The 16,192-nt window shown below is 42.8% G+C and overlaps 1 protein-coding gene across 1 annotated transcript; it reads left to right on the top strand.

Annotated features, from left to right (window-relative positions):
* The first annotated feature begins 10,268 nt into the window (after positions 1-10,268).
* Positions 10,269-15,240, top strand: LOC123410525 (heat shock protein 81-1). The gene is made up of 3 exons (XM_045103473.1): positions 10,269-10,554; positions 12,002-12,424; positions 13,470-15,240. Exons 1-3 carry the CDS (start codon positions 10,429-10,431, stop codon positions 15,021-15,023), a joined length of 2,103 nt encoding a protein of 700 aa, XP_044959408.1. The 5' UTR covers positions 10,269-10,428; the 3' UTR covers positions 15,024-15,240.
* The last annotated feature ends 952 nt before the right edge of the window (positions 15,241-16,192 follow it).

Below are 16,192 nucleotides of genomic sequence, written 5' to 3'. Positions count from 1 at the left end.
AGATACCATTACTATCATTGTCATGCTAGTTTTACCATTTCTTCGATTATGTCTTGTTGCCTACGACATGTTAAATATCAGCCTCTCGACATTGCCATGAAAATCTTCAACATGTTCACAACCTAGCAAACCACTGATTGGCTATGTTACCGCTTGCTTAACCATGTGTTAGCGTTGCTAGTTGCAGGTGCAGTTGCTACCATGTGAAAACATGGGTTCCTTGTTATATGACCATATTAATGCTATTTAATTTAATGCACCTATATACTTGGTAAAAGGTGGAAGGCTTAGCCTTTCTAGCCTGGTGTTTTGTTCCACCTTTGCCCCCTTAGTTTCGGCTATCGGTGTTATGTTCCATAACTGAGCGCTCCTAACACGATCGGGGTTGTTATGGGGACCCCCTTGATAATTAGTATTAGATTAAAGCTGGTCTGGCAAGGCCCGACATTGGTACTACATTTTCCCAACATAATAACTTTGTTAATACTGAAAGCATAGGGCGTCATGAACCCGAGGAGTAATTTTACATAATACAGGGGGCAGTGCTGATGGTGCTCGTCCAAAACAGAGTCGTTTGCGGGGCCAACCCGGGGCAACTCGGGAGATGTCTATCAGGCCACCGTACGCTGTGCTTATCCGTCGTGTCCTGAGAACGAGATACGCGGCTCCTATCGGGATCGTCGACACGCGGGGCGGCCTTGCTGGATTAGTTTTACCTTTGACGAATGTCTTGTGCATCGGGATTCTGGTGATGCTTTGGGTAATCTCAGAATTGAGGTTTTCCACTAAGGAGTCCGGCGAGATGGCGAGCTTCGTGATCGAGGATTTCTATGCGGCTTGTGGTAATTTGTGATGGATTAGTTGGAGCACCCCTGCAGGGTTAAATCTTTCGGAAAGTCGTGCCCGCGGTATGTGGCAACGTGGAAACTTTGTTTAACACTGGTTCTAGATAACTTGAAGATAACTTAATTAAAATATGTCAACCGTGTGCGTAACCGTGACCGTCTCTTTCGCGAGTTCCTTCTCCGATCGAGGACACGGTGGGGTTATGTCTGACGTAGGTAGGTGTTCAGGATCATTCATTTGATCATCAGTAGTTCACGTCCGATAAGCGTAGATCATCCCCCTCTTTATTCGTGTACTCGTAAGTTAGCCACATCATATAATGCTTAGTCGCTTGCTGCAGCCTCACCACTTAACCACACCTCACTTATTAAGCTTTGCTAGTCTTGATACCTTTGGAAATGAGATTGCTGAGTCCCCTGTGGCTCACAGATTACTACAACACCAGTTGCAGGTACAGGTAAAGGTTACTTGATGCGAGCGCGTTGATTGTTCATTTGGAGTTGCTTATTATTCTTCTTCTTCATCGATCTAGGATGGGTTCCAGGACGGCAGCCTGGGATAGCAAGGATGAATGTCGTTTTCTTTTCTCGTTTGTTTTCGCCTGTAGTCGGACCCTTCTCTTCTTCATGATGTTTATATATTGTACTGATGTGACTCTGATGTAGCTTGTGGCGAGTGTAACCCAATTCCATATATCACTTCTTTTCAGTACATGTACTTGTAACGATAACCATTCTTGCGAAACGACGAGATGCGCTTCTATCCCTGACGAGGCCCTCGTGCCAAATTGAGGATGGGATCGCATCTTGGGCGTTACAAAGAATCTCCTCGAAGTTCCATGTGTGGGTGTGGAAGGTTGTAGGATTGGGGGGAGTAGATAGTAGTTGGAAGAGGACTAAGGTGTTTTATTTATCTGTAAAAAATGACAATGTTACTTCAAGGATATTTTGTTAGGAAGCCGCATGCGAATTCTGAAGATATATGTTTGTCAAGATCTTTTGAAAATATATGTTTGTCAATATCGGTGTTCAGTCATTGAAATATTTATGCTCCCCTTGTAATTCACGTGCAATTAGGTAGTCTTCAGTAAATTTTCTCAACATTTTCAATAGGACTAACCTAGAACCATTTTCAGGATTTTCTCATGGCGGCAGGCTGGGAACGACCCATGAGGATAGCGAGTATATAACATGCATTTTGTTCTAGAAGTTAATATTTATTTGAACGTATCCTATTATGTTGAGTGTGATAAACAATTGCTATGTACTTAAATTATGTCGTTATTGCTATTTGGATTTGGATTTTCAAGTGAATATAATATAGTACTTTTCTTGATGCAAAGGTTCACAAGTTATACATATTTGCAGTCATGTTTGAATGCATGCCTTGCATACTTGATTTTCCTCTTTAAGTGTCGGTATGTAGTCTGTCGTGGAATCTCTAGAAAAACTTACATTTAGGATGAAGGGAATAGATGTATGATGTAAGCTCTTAACTTCGAAATTTACTACATATCTTGCCGATGTTATTCATTCAGATTTCTCATCAATCTAGCATACATTTATTGGTGTGCATATCACCTATGGTAGATCTTAAAATTTCCAGATCTTCATTTTCACCTTCAGAATACCAAACTCCATATGTACACCACTTTACTTTTCAAAAATTCACAGCATTGTAATTGCATCATAATGAGTAATAAGGGTAATATGGAGTCTGTGCTCGAATATTGTATTTGGAGTCCGAACTCCATGGAGCTCGGTTTTGAAAATTTGAACTTCATCAAATTTCATATTTTCTACATTCCAAAAAATTCTAAAAAAACACATATATACATGAAGGCATAACACACATGTGTGTAAATATTGAGAGCAAAATATGTTGAAATGAGAGTTATATAAAAAGACAAATCTAAGACTTTTTAACACATGGTACTATTCATCCTCCCATGTCATGAATTTGTCTTTTACACACATACACATAACATTATTGTTTAATTGCACTATCTTTTTCAGATTTTTTAAAAACCGGAAAATTTGAATTTTGTTTTTTCTTTAGAAAAAGGCCTCCATAGAGGGCGAGTGACAAACGTATATTCTTGTCCTCGCTCCACTTTTTAACAAATGTAATTTACTACCACTCACATATCAGAAGGTGAATTATGTGATAGCACAAAGTAGTGTTCAAACTATCCATAATGAAGGTAACTTAGACTAGAAACATAAGCATGTTACTAGTCTATGTTGTAAGGAGTACCACTATAACGGAGAATAACATATGTATGATATAATGCAACACTTCATTATTAGCTTGTAGACTCATTTTGTAGTAATATCAAATAGTACGAGAGCTCAGGAACTACCTTTTTGCGGAAGACGACGTCAAGGCATCTCCGAGGCGAATGCATCGCTCTTTCCATTGACATGCAGGCGGCTCGCAATGACGTCGATGGGTTCATGATGGTCGGACGCCTCCTTTCGCCCTTCCATGTCAAGCCACATGTCATCGTTGATGAGCTTCGTGCCACGACGTGGAAGCGCCAAGGGGTAGTCACCGTCGAAGAAGTGTCAAGCGATGACGGGAGGTTTTTCCTCAATTTTTTTCTGAAGGAGATAGACGGTTTGTGCTTAAGGCACAACCGTAGCATTATAGGCGGGATGGTTTCATTTTTGCCGAGTTCGACGACAAAGGCGACCCGGCGGAGGTCGCCCTTGGCGTCATGGCCATTTGGGCCCACGTACGCGGCCTCCCTTTCAAGCTCAAGACCGAGAGTATGGGCTGGACTCTCGGGGATCAAATGGGGGAGGTTCTCGAGGTCTCACACCGTAATCATATCATCATCGAATTTTTTGTGTGTGTGCGTGTAGATATTATGTTACATGAGCCTCTAAAGAGTATTGTAGGCTTCACTCCTTTTGGTAGTTCAAAGCAACTTAAATTTGATGTACGTTATGAGAAACTACCCTTGTATTGCTGAGAGATTTTGTAATATCCCTAGTGAGAAAAGAATAGCCACCTATCCAAAAAAACTTAGTGTTGAAGAATATTGGAAGGGTCAAGGCGCAAGCAAGAGACCTCTTAAATTTGGTAGCCTCTCTCGTGCTGAGAAGTTTCCAAGTGCCAGCATCGACAGCAACAACACTGATGGGATTGTCATCAAGGTGGCCACGGTCGTGAGCAGTCTCTTGGTGGCCGAAAAGGATACTGCAACTTTTGCCAAGATGGCCGCCTCGACAACGGTGCCGGCAACTGCGTCTACAACGGCGATGATCGTTGCAGCGACAACGGAGGGTACAATACATGCTACTCCCATGACTGGCCAGGAGGGTAGGGCTTGGGCGACATCGTTGTCTATAGGTGGCGAGGCACTCTGTCAGGAGGACCGACTGCTGGTGCAGGCTGCGCCCGCTAGACTCGGCCCAGGAGGGCCGGGGGCTGGTGGACATGGGTTTCCCTGGTTACCAGGAGGACCTGGGAAAGCTACAGCTGGTACAGTCTAGCGAGGTGCCCACGGCTGTTGTGGAAACTAGTAACCAACTTCAGTTCCAGCCAAGTATTTTGGAGGCGCTATCTGGTGTTATGGTTGCACGACTTGCTTCTGCTAGGGATGATAAGGCTAATGATGGTACGTTCTTCACATTTAGTGCTGCTAAGGATACAATGCAGGGCCCTGCGCGACTTGCTTCTGCTGGGGATGATAAGGCTAATGATGGCACGTGCTTCACATTTAGTGGTGCTAAGAATACAATGCAGGGCCTACATAAAAAAGAAAGGAAAGAAGGACAAGAAAAATAGGGAGGCTGACAGAGGTGAGGAAGCACGTAGGAAGGTCCTAGGTAAAAAAGGAAGACTTTTTTCTCATGCCCATCCAACGGGTAGTGAGTCAGAGTTTTATTTTGAGAAATCTTTGGATAGTTATGAATGCATGTTGTATGGTGACGTAATAGTCTCGTTCAAGCGGGTGTGCATGGGTAGAGTTGAAGTTGTGCAGGATGTGGAGGGTGTTGTCTCACATGTTGCAAAGGAGATAGATGAGGAGGATGAAGAGTACGCGCAAAAGGGGGCAGAATTTGTTGGAGACGAGAAGCGAGTCTATGGCGCATCGGAGGACCGCCATGCCAAATGAAAATCCTGGGATGAAACTGTCGTGGTATGCTCTCAAACACGGCAGTTCGAGAGCTCCTCGACCTCCAAGGGAGCATAAAGGTGGATTTAGTTCTTCTTTCAGAGTCGCATTTGAATAAATGTAACGCCGATTAGCTGTGTCGCGTCTTAAATTTTGATTCCATGTTTGTAGTGGAAAGTGATGGTCGGGCTGGTGGCCTAGTTTTGTTTCATCAAAATATGAATAAAGTTGTGTTGGACTATGCATCGTCTCATTTTATTGATATTTTGTTCATGTATGAGGATATTGTACAGTGGCGGTTCACATGTTTCTATGGTTACCCCGACTGGAATAATCACAATTTATCTTGGGATGATATCCGTAACTTGCACAGTAAAGGTGATCGCCCTTGGATAGTTATGAGAGATTTTAATGAAAAAAAAAATCTTCGGAAAAAGAGGGTGGTAACGCCAGACCTAATGCAATAATAAGAGCATTCCGTGAGTGTCTAATGGATTGTGGACTTGAGGATTTAGGCTGCATTGGTGATCCTTTTACTTGGAGTAGAGGTGAAATAAGAGAGCGCCTCGATCGAGTTGATTGCAATGTTAGGTGGGCAAACAAATTTCCTCAGGCGGCGGTTATTAATGAAGAACATGTTCATTCTGACCATCTTCCATTGGTTGTGGACACGGGTTATATGGATGAAAACATTTTTAGGCGTCTAGAGGGGCGTGTGAAACAGTTTGAAGCAAGGTGGTTAAAGAAAGAGACTGACACTGAAATTGTGAAATTGTGAAAGCATCTTGGGAAAAGGCCAAATTAGTTGCGATCATGAGATCCTTAAGGGGCTCAAGCGGAGAATTCAAAAATAAAAAAAGGAGTTGGAGAAATTGAGGTGTGGGCCGTTGAATGCAGAATCCTTGTCCTCATAGAAGGAAATCATAGTATTAGTTGAGAACCATTTGGATCAAGAGGAAATGTTTTGGCTACAGAGAGGTCAAGCAAACTGGTTGATGCATGGGGATCATAATACTTCTTTCTTCCATAACGCTGCAACAGCTAGGAAAAAAATATATAAAGAAACTTCTCGATGACTCTCGAACTTGGCGCAAAGATGGAGAATTGAAGGATCACATAACAAATTATTTTTCTGAACTCTTCACGTCGGAGATTTTGCATTTGAGTCAAGAAGTTTTGTCCCTTGTTTGCAGGAGAGTGTCTACTGAAATGAACATTTCTCTTCTTGCTCCTTATACTGCGGAGGACGTTCGTAAGGCTTTGTTCGATATTGGGGATTTAAAAGCTCGAGGACCAAATGAACTCCATGCTATATTCTATAAAATATTTTTGCCCATGCCTGGAGATGACTTAGTTGAAGAGATCCTGCAAGCAATCAATACATGCACTATCCCAAAGGGCTGGAATGATACTAAAATTGTGATGACCCCTAAGGTTAATACACCAGAAAGGGTAACCCAGTTTAGCCAACCAGTCTATGTAATGTGGTTTATAAGATAATTGCTAAAATGGTAGCTTCTCGACTGAAGGTTTTTGTTCCCGATATTATTAGTCCTATGCAGAGTACTTTTGTGCCCGGTAGATTGATAACAGATAACATTTTAGTGGCTTATGAGTGTTTTCACACCATCAAGAACAAAAGAGAAGGTAAAGAGGGATTGTGTGCTATTTAAGCTTGATATGCATAAAGCTTACAATAGAGTTGAGTGGCCTTTATTGAAGGAGATTATGTTGACACTTGCCTTCCATCAAGATTGGGTAAATCTTATTATGCAATGTGTCTCGACTGTCGAATACAAGGTACGAATTAATGGGGACGAAAGTGAATGTTTTAAAACAACAAGGGGTTTATGGCAGGGTGATCCGTTGTCACCTTACCTTTTCTTATTATGCATAGAAGGTTTGAATGCATTACTAGTTCATGCTCATGCTGAGGAAAGCCAACCCATCACAAACCTTCTCTTTGCGGATGATTCGTTGATTCTTATGAAAGCCAACAAACAAAGCGCGGTAGCTCTCAAATCAGCACTTGATTCATACTGTGCGGCTTCAAGACAATTAGTTAGCGTTGAAAAATCTAGCATTTTTTCAGTCCTAATACAAAGGTGGAAATTAGGGAACAATTATGTACTACTCTAAATATTTTTACTGAGGCCCTCAATGATAAATATCTGGGCTTGCCAGCAAATGTGGGATTAGATAAAACAAACTGCTTTCAATTTGTGATTGAGATAATAGTTAAAAAAATAAGTGGTTGGAAGGAAAAGCTACTTTCTGCTGGAGGGAAGGAGATCCTGCTCAAGGCGGTTATCCAAGCCATACCCGCCTATGCAATGTCGGTCTTTAAAATTCCTAAAAAATCTGTAAAGGAATTATTGACGCGATGGCGCATTTCTGGTGGGGAGACGAGGAGAACCAGATAAGGATGCATTGGATGGCCTAGTGGAAGATGTGTATCCCAAAAAATCAAGGAGGAATGGGATTTCGTAATATTCACTATTTTTAATTTAGCAATGCTCGCTAAACAGGCATGGCGCCTTCTTGATAGACCTAATTCCTTGTGTGCTACTATTCTTAGGGCCAAGTACTATCCTGATGGTGATCTACTGGACACTAAATTAAAGAAAGGCTCTTCCTTCACGTGGTAGAGTATTATGGCTGGGGTGAACTCTCTAAAAATGGTTATATTTGGCGAGTGGGGAATGGACAAAACATCAATATTTGGGATGACGCTTGGATTCCAAATTGTGCTAATAGGAATATTGTAACGCCAAAGGGAAGACTTTTGTCATCTAAAGTGGCTGATTTGATTGATCATGTTATGAATAACTGGGATGAATACCTTATTAGACAAACAATGTGGCCCATTGATGTTCAACGGATTCTTTCAATTCCATTATCACAACATGACATGCCAGATTTCATGGCCTAGAGTTATACGAAGAATGGTATGTTTTCGGTACGGTCTGCTTACTCGATGGAGTGGGACCATCAGTATGGAAGTAAACTGAGACATTCTAATGGGATGGGACGATCTACAACTAACCCTATCTGGAGTAAGTTATGGAGGTTATCTTGCCCGACAAAGGTTAATTTTTTTATCTCGCGTACGCTACATGGCACCCTTTCTTGTCGTGTAACGCTTGCGAATAGACATATGGAAATTTCACCAATTTGTCCCACTTGCTCTCAGGGTCTTGGAGATACTAAGCATTTACTTTTCTGTGTTCTAAAGCAAAGGAAGTTTGGGAAAGATTAGGGGATGGATGATATAATTGCAAAAGCTTGTGAGGTTGATCATGCTGGAGAGGCGGTGTCGGAGTACTTAATTCTTCTCCCAGAACAAGAATTGAGGATTATGGGACGCCACAATGTGCGTGAAATGATTGCTATCTTAACATGGATCTATGGTGGGAAAGACAAAAATTGGTGCATAAGGAGAAAACTCAGAATGCTCATATGATTTTTGTGGAAATTCTAGCCCTAACAACAAACTTTATCAATGCATCATCCCCAAAGGCCTCAATGAGAAGGGAGGGATGGTCTTGTCCCCCCAGGGATTTGTGAAACTTAATGTAGATGCTTCTTTTGACCATAATCTGCTACGGGGCACGATGAGGCAGTCCTTAGAGATGATAAAGGAAGATTTATTGCAGGAGGAAACAACAAGATTGGCTATTGTGCTGACGTATTGATGGCTGAAGCATTGGCGTTCAAATTTGGCCTAACACTGGCGCAAAGGGCGTGTTGCGATCGTCTTATTATTAACTCGGACAATATGGAGGTTATTGAGACAATAAAGGATGGAGGACGATCTGCAGGTTCGACGACGGCAATATTCGATGACCGTTTTCATTACGCGTGTGATTTTGTAGTTACTAGAATCGAACATTGTAATGGAGAAGCAAATAAAGTTGCTCATGAGCTCGTTAGACTAGCAAGATTTTCTCAGATTTTTGAATGGTGTGAAGAACCATTAGATGGAATTGTAATGTTACTCATAAACAATGTTTTGGTTGTTTCTAATGAATAAAGTTCTTGTTTTCCTAAGAAAAAGGTTGTAGACTCATTTTATTTTGGTATGTGTGATGTTACTTATAGTGTGAGTAATTACCAGCTATATTATTCAATTTATCTTTCTTCTCGTTAATTAGCTGTCACATCATCTTTTTTCCTTAAGTGACATCCATGAGCATGGTTAATAGTATAGCCAATTGTCGACTATATGATGTTGATGTGTCATATATACTCACTATTTATTGCCACACATACAACAATATTAGCTATAAGGTTGGCCATAAGAATAGTACTTTTTTCCACCTTATGCCCATCTCTTTCTTCGTATTTATTGCATTTGATTAAAAGTACGTATATACCTAGGCTCTTGCATGAAAGTCCACTATATTTACTTTTTCATCCCTCTTCTTCATATAGACGAAAATGCCATGTAAGCAGGCTATAAGGCGAAAGTGCATAAAAGCTCTCGGGTGCTAGGCCCCCCAATATTTTAAAATAATTTAGTAATTCAAAAAATTCAAAAATACATGAAACTTTTTATGAAATCAAACATAATTAAGTATTACACTCGTATAAAAATATTAAACGGGGAATGACTTTCATTGCATCCCAAGTCAAAGATTTTCCAAAAAAGGCTAGATAAAATACTATTCATGTCATATTGTCGTCATATTTTTTTTTACCTTGAAGTCAATGGAAATAATTCCTTGATGATTTTTTATATGAGTACATTACCTAGTCATATTGAATTTTAAAAAAGTTTTAAGATTTTTTTACCTTTTTTGAATTGCTAAATTATTTTTAAATATAGGGGTTGGAGCACCCGAGTGCTCCTAATCCGCTCCCGGTTATAAGACAATTATTGTACTTGTTCTATGTTCCTGCCACTATGAATAGTCTTAGGTTTAAAATAAAATAAAAAAGTCTGCATGGAATTCATACAGACCTGCAATAAAATTAACAGATTAGCAAGAAAAATTAGTCAGTGTGACCTGCTCGGTGTGCTAAATATGGAGTCCTTTTTCTACGGCTATAATAATCATGAACTATTGGGTCCTGTATTAAACTCACTCCCTCCGATCTCCGGAACCTTCCAGAGTACTACCGCAGGAGCACAATAAAAAAATAAAACGACAAGGCGCCTAAACCCAGCCAACTGACATGCGGACCAAACCATCCTATTAGCCGGCCCCACAGCCCCGTCGTCCCGAGCCCCCAACCCCCGTCGTCTCCCCTTCACGCACCTGGTAGAACGTTCGAGAGCCCCTCCTCCGACTATATAACCTTCCCCACCGCGCCCGCCTTCTCCATCCTCGCGACCCAGAGCCCGAGAACCCCGCTCCAAAGCCCTAACCCTAGGCCATCCCCTCTCCCTCCCCTCAACCCTCGTCGACTCCGCGCGCGCCTGCGTTCCAGGAGCTTCCGCTGCCGGCGGCGCCATGGCCTCAGAGACCGAGACCTTCGCCTTCCAGGCGGAGATCAACCAGCTGCTCTCGCTCATCATCAACACCTTCTACTCCAACAAGGAGATCTTCCTCCGCGAGCTCATCTCCAACGCCTCCGATGTAAGCTTCCCCGCTCCCGCTCCCGCCCTCCGTTCCCTTTCCCCTGTAATGCTCTGATTCGCGGCTCTGTTTAGATCCGTGCGCGATACGGCCCTTCGCCTTGCCGATGTTCAGTAGATCGCGTGTGTTTGTCGGTTCGCGACGGTTAGTGGAAGGGATTTCAAATCCATCGACGAATCCGCGGTTTATGCGATATTCTGTCCTGTCGCACTTCCGATACTCTGTGAGTGGAGCGTAGCCACACATTTGTTTGTTCTCTGTCCTGTCGCACGTGCGAATCTCCATGATTAGTGCTAATCGACTGTCATAAATCTACATTGATTAGTGTTAGTTGACTGTTATAATAGCTTAGGGAACATCATTACTTCCATCGTAAATTTTCCTATACGAGGTAGTAGTGAGTAGAACGTAGCTATACCTTTGTTTAATCCCTGTATGTACTGTCGCACGTGCGGAACTCAGATACCAGAGCTAATTAGACTGTTATAAAAGCTTTGGAAGCGCTGCACTTGCATTATAAATTCTCCTATATGCGGCTAGGCTTTATAAATTGTAAAACAGTCTCAAGGCTTGGTTGCCCCTGGTGTCCTAATTCTCCTATATACTGTCACCTGCATACCAGAGCTTTAAATTCGAATTCCCATGTACTTTACTCCCTCCGTCACAGTTTATAAGGTGTGCACGTGTATCTAGGTTGTCAATTTAACTTATATAAAATATATTGTTTAACATAAAAATTATATCATTACAAAATAGAATATCTAAAGTTTTTAATGATATATTTTTTGCAATATATGCCTTTCATTAAGTTGGTCAAATTGACAACCTAGATATACGTACATGCCTTAACTTATATAAAATATATTGTTTAACATAAAAATTATATCATTACAAAATAGAATATCTAAAGTTTTTAATGATATATTTTTTGCAATATATGCCTTTCATTAAGTTGGTCAAATTGACAACCTAGATATACGTACATGCCTTATAAACTGTGATGAAGGGAGTACATGGCTGGTAGCATGATTTTTTGACTTTTTTTTTTGCTAAATATGGTTTTGTGTTACTGGGTTAACCCTTGAAAAGCATGTACTCCCTCCGTTCCTAAGTCTTTTAAGATGTTTCACTAAAAGGACTACATACGGATGTATATAGATATAATTTAGAGTATAGATTCATTCTTTTTGCTCCGTATGTAGCCCTCTAGTGAAATGTCTAAAAAGACTTATATTTAGGAACGGAGAGAGTACTTACACTTATGATTCAAACTAGATTTTGGATGGTTGCTAGGTTATTGCATATATGTAATCTACATCTATGATAAATAAAAGTAAAGGCTGATACTCCTGTAATGCATTAGCTGTCTCAAAACTTTGATTTATGTCCATTATTTACTGGTTAATCTGTGATACTAAATTGCGTATTTGGGTGCTCTGATGTGCAGGCGTTGGATAAGATCAGGTTTGAGAGCCTCACTGACAAGAGCAAGCTGGATGCTCAGCCAGAGCTGTTCATCCACATTATCCCTGACAAGGCCACCAACACACTCACCCTTATCGACAGTGGCATTGGTATGACCAAGTCAGACCTCGTGAACAACCTTGGTACCATTGCAAGGTCTGGCACCAAGGATTTCATGGAGGCATTGGCTGCTGGTGCCGATGTGTCCATGATTGGTCAGTTTGGTGTTGGTTTCTACTCTGCTTACCTTGTTGCTGAGAGAGTCGTTGTGACCAGCAAGCACAACGATGACGAGCAGTATGTGTGGGAGTCCCAGGCTGGTGGCTCCTTCACTGTGACACGTGATACTACTGGAGAGCCCCTTGGAAGGGGTACTAAGATCACCCTCTACCTCAAGGACGATCAGGTACATCAAGTTATAAGAGTCTCAACACAATTTACTTGCTACCTGTTCTGTTCACAGATTAATATGTTCTGGGTGCACTTGGTAGTTCTTGCGAGTCTTACTTTGGTTCAGAATTTCCATGGTTCCACAATTAGATTGAAATGCTGTTCATTACTTCTGTTCAGAATTTCCATGTTTCTGCAAGGGTGCTGTTAGAAAAGCTGTCCATGTCTTCTGTTCAGAATTTCTATGATTCTGCAAGTGTACTGTTTGATTGAAATGCTGTTGATGTCTTGCGTCTGTTTAGAATTCTGTTAGATTGAATGCTGTTCATGTCTTACTTTTGTTCAGAATTTCCATGATTCTGCAAGTGTACTGTTAGATTGAATTGCTGCTCATGTCTTGTTTCTGTTAAGATTTCTGTTAGATTGAATGCTGTTCATGTCTTAATTTTGTTCAGAATTTCCATGATTCTGCAAGTGCACTGTTAGATTGAATTGCTGTTCATGTCTTGCTTTTGCATCTATGCTCTTGAGGTTGTAAATGCAAGAATTTGCCTCGTCCTGTTGATTAATGATACTCAGTTGTTGATTATACTCAGTTTGGGGAGGGTTCTGTAGAGAAATTCAGTTATATGCTGGTCTTGTTGATTAATGTGCTTCTGCAAGGGTTGCATGCTGAAGGTTGCTAAGTTCTTGTTGTGATCATGTATGGCTGTTGCCGTTTACCATTGTTGTTATAGATTCAGTTAGTATAATTGTTGGCATGGATCCCTTGAAGTTGGAGTCATTAATGTTACCATTGCATGAAATTGGATCAGTATAGTTTGTGCCATCCTAGATTGTTGTTGCTAATTAGTTTCTAGTAATGAGTTTGTTAGTACTGCATTTTGGCCAAGTGACTTGGTCCATGTGGACTGACCTGGATTGCTGTTGCTATTTTGTGTAGTTACTTCTGGTCATTGAAAATTGGAGTGCTATGTTTTTGGCTGTTGCAGTTCTGCCTTCCATTGATAATTTGTGGCATGTGACTTGTCCATGACAGTTTTTACTATTGTTCTCTGCAGTTGGAGTACCTTGAGGAGCGTCGCCTTAAGGATCTGGTGAAGAAGCACTCCGAGTTCATCAGCTATCCCATCTCCCTCTGGACGGAGAAGACCACTGAAAAGGAAATTTCTGACGATGAAGATGAGGATGAGAAGAAGGATACTGAGGAGGGCAAGGTTGAGGAAATTGATGAAGAGAAGGAAGAAAAGGAGAAGAAAAAGAAGAAGATCAAGGAGGTTTCTCACGAGTGGAACCTGATCAACAAGCAGAAGCCTATCTGGATGAGGAAGCCTGAGGAGATCACCAAGGATGAGTATGCTGCCTTCTACAAGAGCCTGACAAACGACTGGGAGGAGCACCTTGCCGTCAAGCACTTCTCTGTGGAGGGTCAGCTTGAGTTCAAGGCCGTCCTCTTTGTTCCCAAGAGGGCCCCCTTTGACCTCTTTGACACGAGGAAGAAGCTCAACAATATCAAGCTCTACGTGCGCCGTGTCTTCATCATGGATAACTGTGAGGAGCTGATCCCAGAGTGGCTGAGCTTTGTCAAGGGCATTGTTGACTCTGAGGATCTTCCCCTGAACATCTCCCGTGAGACACTCCAGCAGAACAAGATCCTCAAGGTGATCCGCAAGAACCTTGTGAAGAAGTGCATCGAGCTCTTCTTCGAGATTGCCGAGAACAAGGAGGACTACACCAAGTTCTATGAGGCTTTCTCCAAGAACCTCAAGCTCGGCGTCCACGAAGACTCCACCAACAGGACCAAGCTTGCGGAGCTCCTGAGGTACCACTCCACCAAGAGTGGTGATGAGCTTACCAGCCTCAAGGACTATGTGACGAGGATGAAGGAGGGCCAGAACGACATCTACTACATCACCGGTGAGAGCAAGAAGGCTGTGGAGAACTCTCCCTTCCTTGAGAAGCTGAAGAAGAAGGGCTACGAGGTGCTGTACATGGTTGACGCCATTGATGAGTACTCCATTGGCCAGCTCAAGGAGTTTGAGGGAAAGAAGCTGGTCTCTGCCACCAAGGAGGGCCTCAAGCTTGACGACAGCGAGGAAGAGAAGAAAAGGAAGGAGGAGCTCAAGGAGAAGTTTGAGGGGCTCTGCAAGGTGATCAAGGATGTGCTGGGTGACAGGGTCGAGAAGGTTATTGTCTCTGACCGCGTCGTTGACTCTCCATGCTGCCTCGTCACGGGCGAGTACGGCTGGACTGCCAACATGGAGAGGATCATGAAGGCCCAGGCCCTGAGGGACACGAGCATGGGCGGCTACATGTCGAGCAAGAAGACGATGGAGATCAACCCTGAGAACGCCATCATGGAGGAGCTGCGCAAGCGCGCCGACGCGGACAAGAACGACAAGTCGGTCAAGGACCTGGTGATGCTGCTGTTCGAGACCTCGCTGCTCACCTCTGGCTTCAGCCTCGACGACCCCAACACCTTCGGCACCAGGATCCACCGCATGCTCAAGCTGGGCCTGAGCATCGACGAGGATGACGAGCCTGCTGAGGCTGACACGGACATGCCGCCGCTGGAGGAGGACGCCGGCGAGAGCAAGATGGAGGAGGTCGACTAGGCGTGTGCATTTGCTGCTATCCAAGTCGTAGAGCTAGCTCATCTTTTGGTTACTGTCGCGTGGTCGGTTTGTCTTTGTGGTTTACTGTGCCTAGCCTGGACTGATGGGGCTAGGGGATGCTGGTCTATGGAGTGCCCGGAACTGCGTATCGTAATCGTTGCTTATATATATCATCGTAGTATCTACCAGCTTAATTGATTAAGCTATTTCTGTTTAATCTGGCTGGTTTCTCTGTTCAGTTGTTTCTGGAGTTTGGTAAGGACGAAGTCTTTAAACTAATCTGAGAGATCCTCTCGTTGCTGTTCATAAGTTAGTTTGCTGGTTAGAATGCTACATCTGCATCCTGGAGCATCTGTTGTACAGCACTGGCTCTACATGTCCTTTGGGGCCGGTGTCGACGCTGAAGATCTGAAAAAGGGGGTTTTAGTTGTATGTCTTTATTCATTACTCGGGAGAAGCTAAGTATCCCCATTGCTCCTCACAATGTAGGGACACGTGGGAGTTTATTCGTCTGGTTCTTTTCAATCCTGCTGAAAGCGCAAAATTTGCAAGTTGCCCTGGCAGCCTGGCTTGACGCCAGAAAGGCTGCAGACACAAATGGCTAAAATAACATCAACTGGAAGTTGGAAATGTTGTTGAGAAGCAAGATCTGCAAAGAAGAGATACATGTCCTGTTTATTCGGATATAAATTCCAATATGAAATGGCTTTAGGACTTTTGCAATAAATCCAAAGCTGAATGATCGCGGCGATTTTCAGATTGCCCACTTCTGAAGAGCTCCTTGCATCTAAAGCCAAGTCTGGACCTGAAAACTTCTATTTTTTTTCACAAAGTGGTGGTGCCTGAGCTTTATTTTAAGAATCCCCAGCTCCAACTGAGCCAACTTTTGAGCCATCGTTGCAATTTAAGAAATGACCCTGAGCTGTGCAGTTATGTGCCCTGATGTTGAACTTCTTTTCTTTCCAGAAAAGAAAGCAACGGGTAAATATGGGTTCACCAAGGTCAGTTTTGATGAACATCAATGGTAGAAACTAGGGTTCTACCGGCCTTCTGCCTTAGGTTGTAGGGGAAGGAGGGGATCAGCTGTGGTCGCCGGCGCAGGGGCGCCGTCTCGCACGGATGGAGGCGGCGGCGCGATGGAAGAGGCAGCTAGGGTTAGGGCACTGGCT

Source organism: Hordeum vulgare, chromosome 7H (genome assembly GCF_904849725.1).
Source record: "Hordeum vulgare subsp. vulgare chromosome 7H, MorexV3_pseudomolecules_assembly, whole genome shotgun sequence".
In the NCBI taxonomy this organism is placed as follows: Eukaryota; Viridiplantae; Streptophyta; class Magnoliopsida; order Poales; family Poaceae; genus Hordeum; species Hordeum vulgare.
This window is presented reverse-complemented; position numbering and strand designations above follow the sequence as displayed.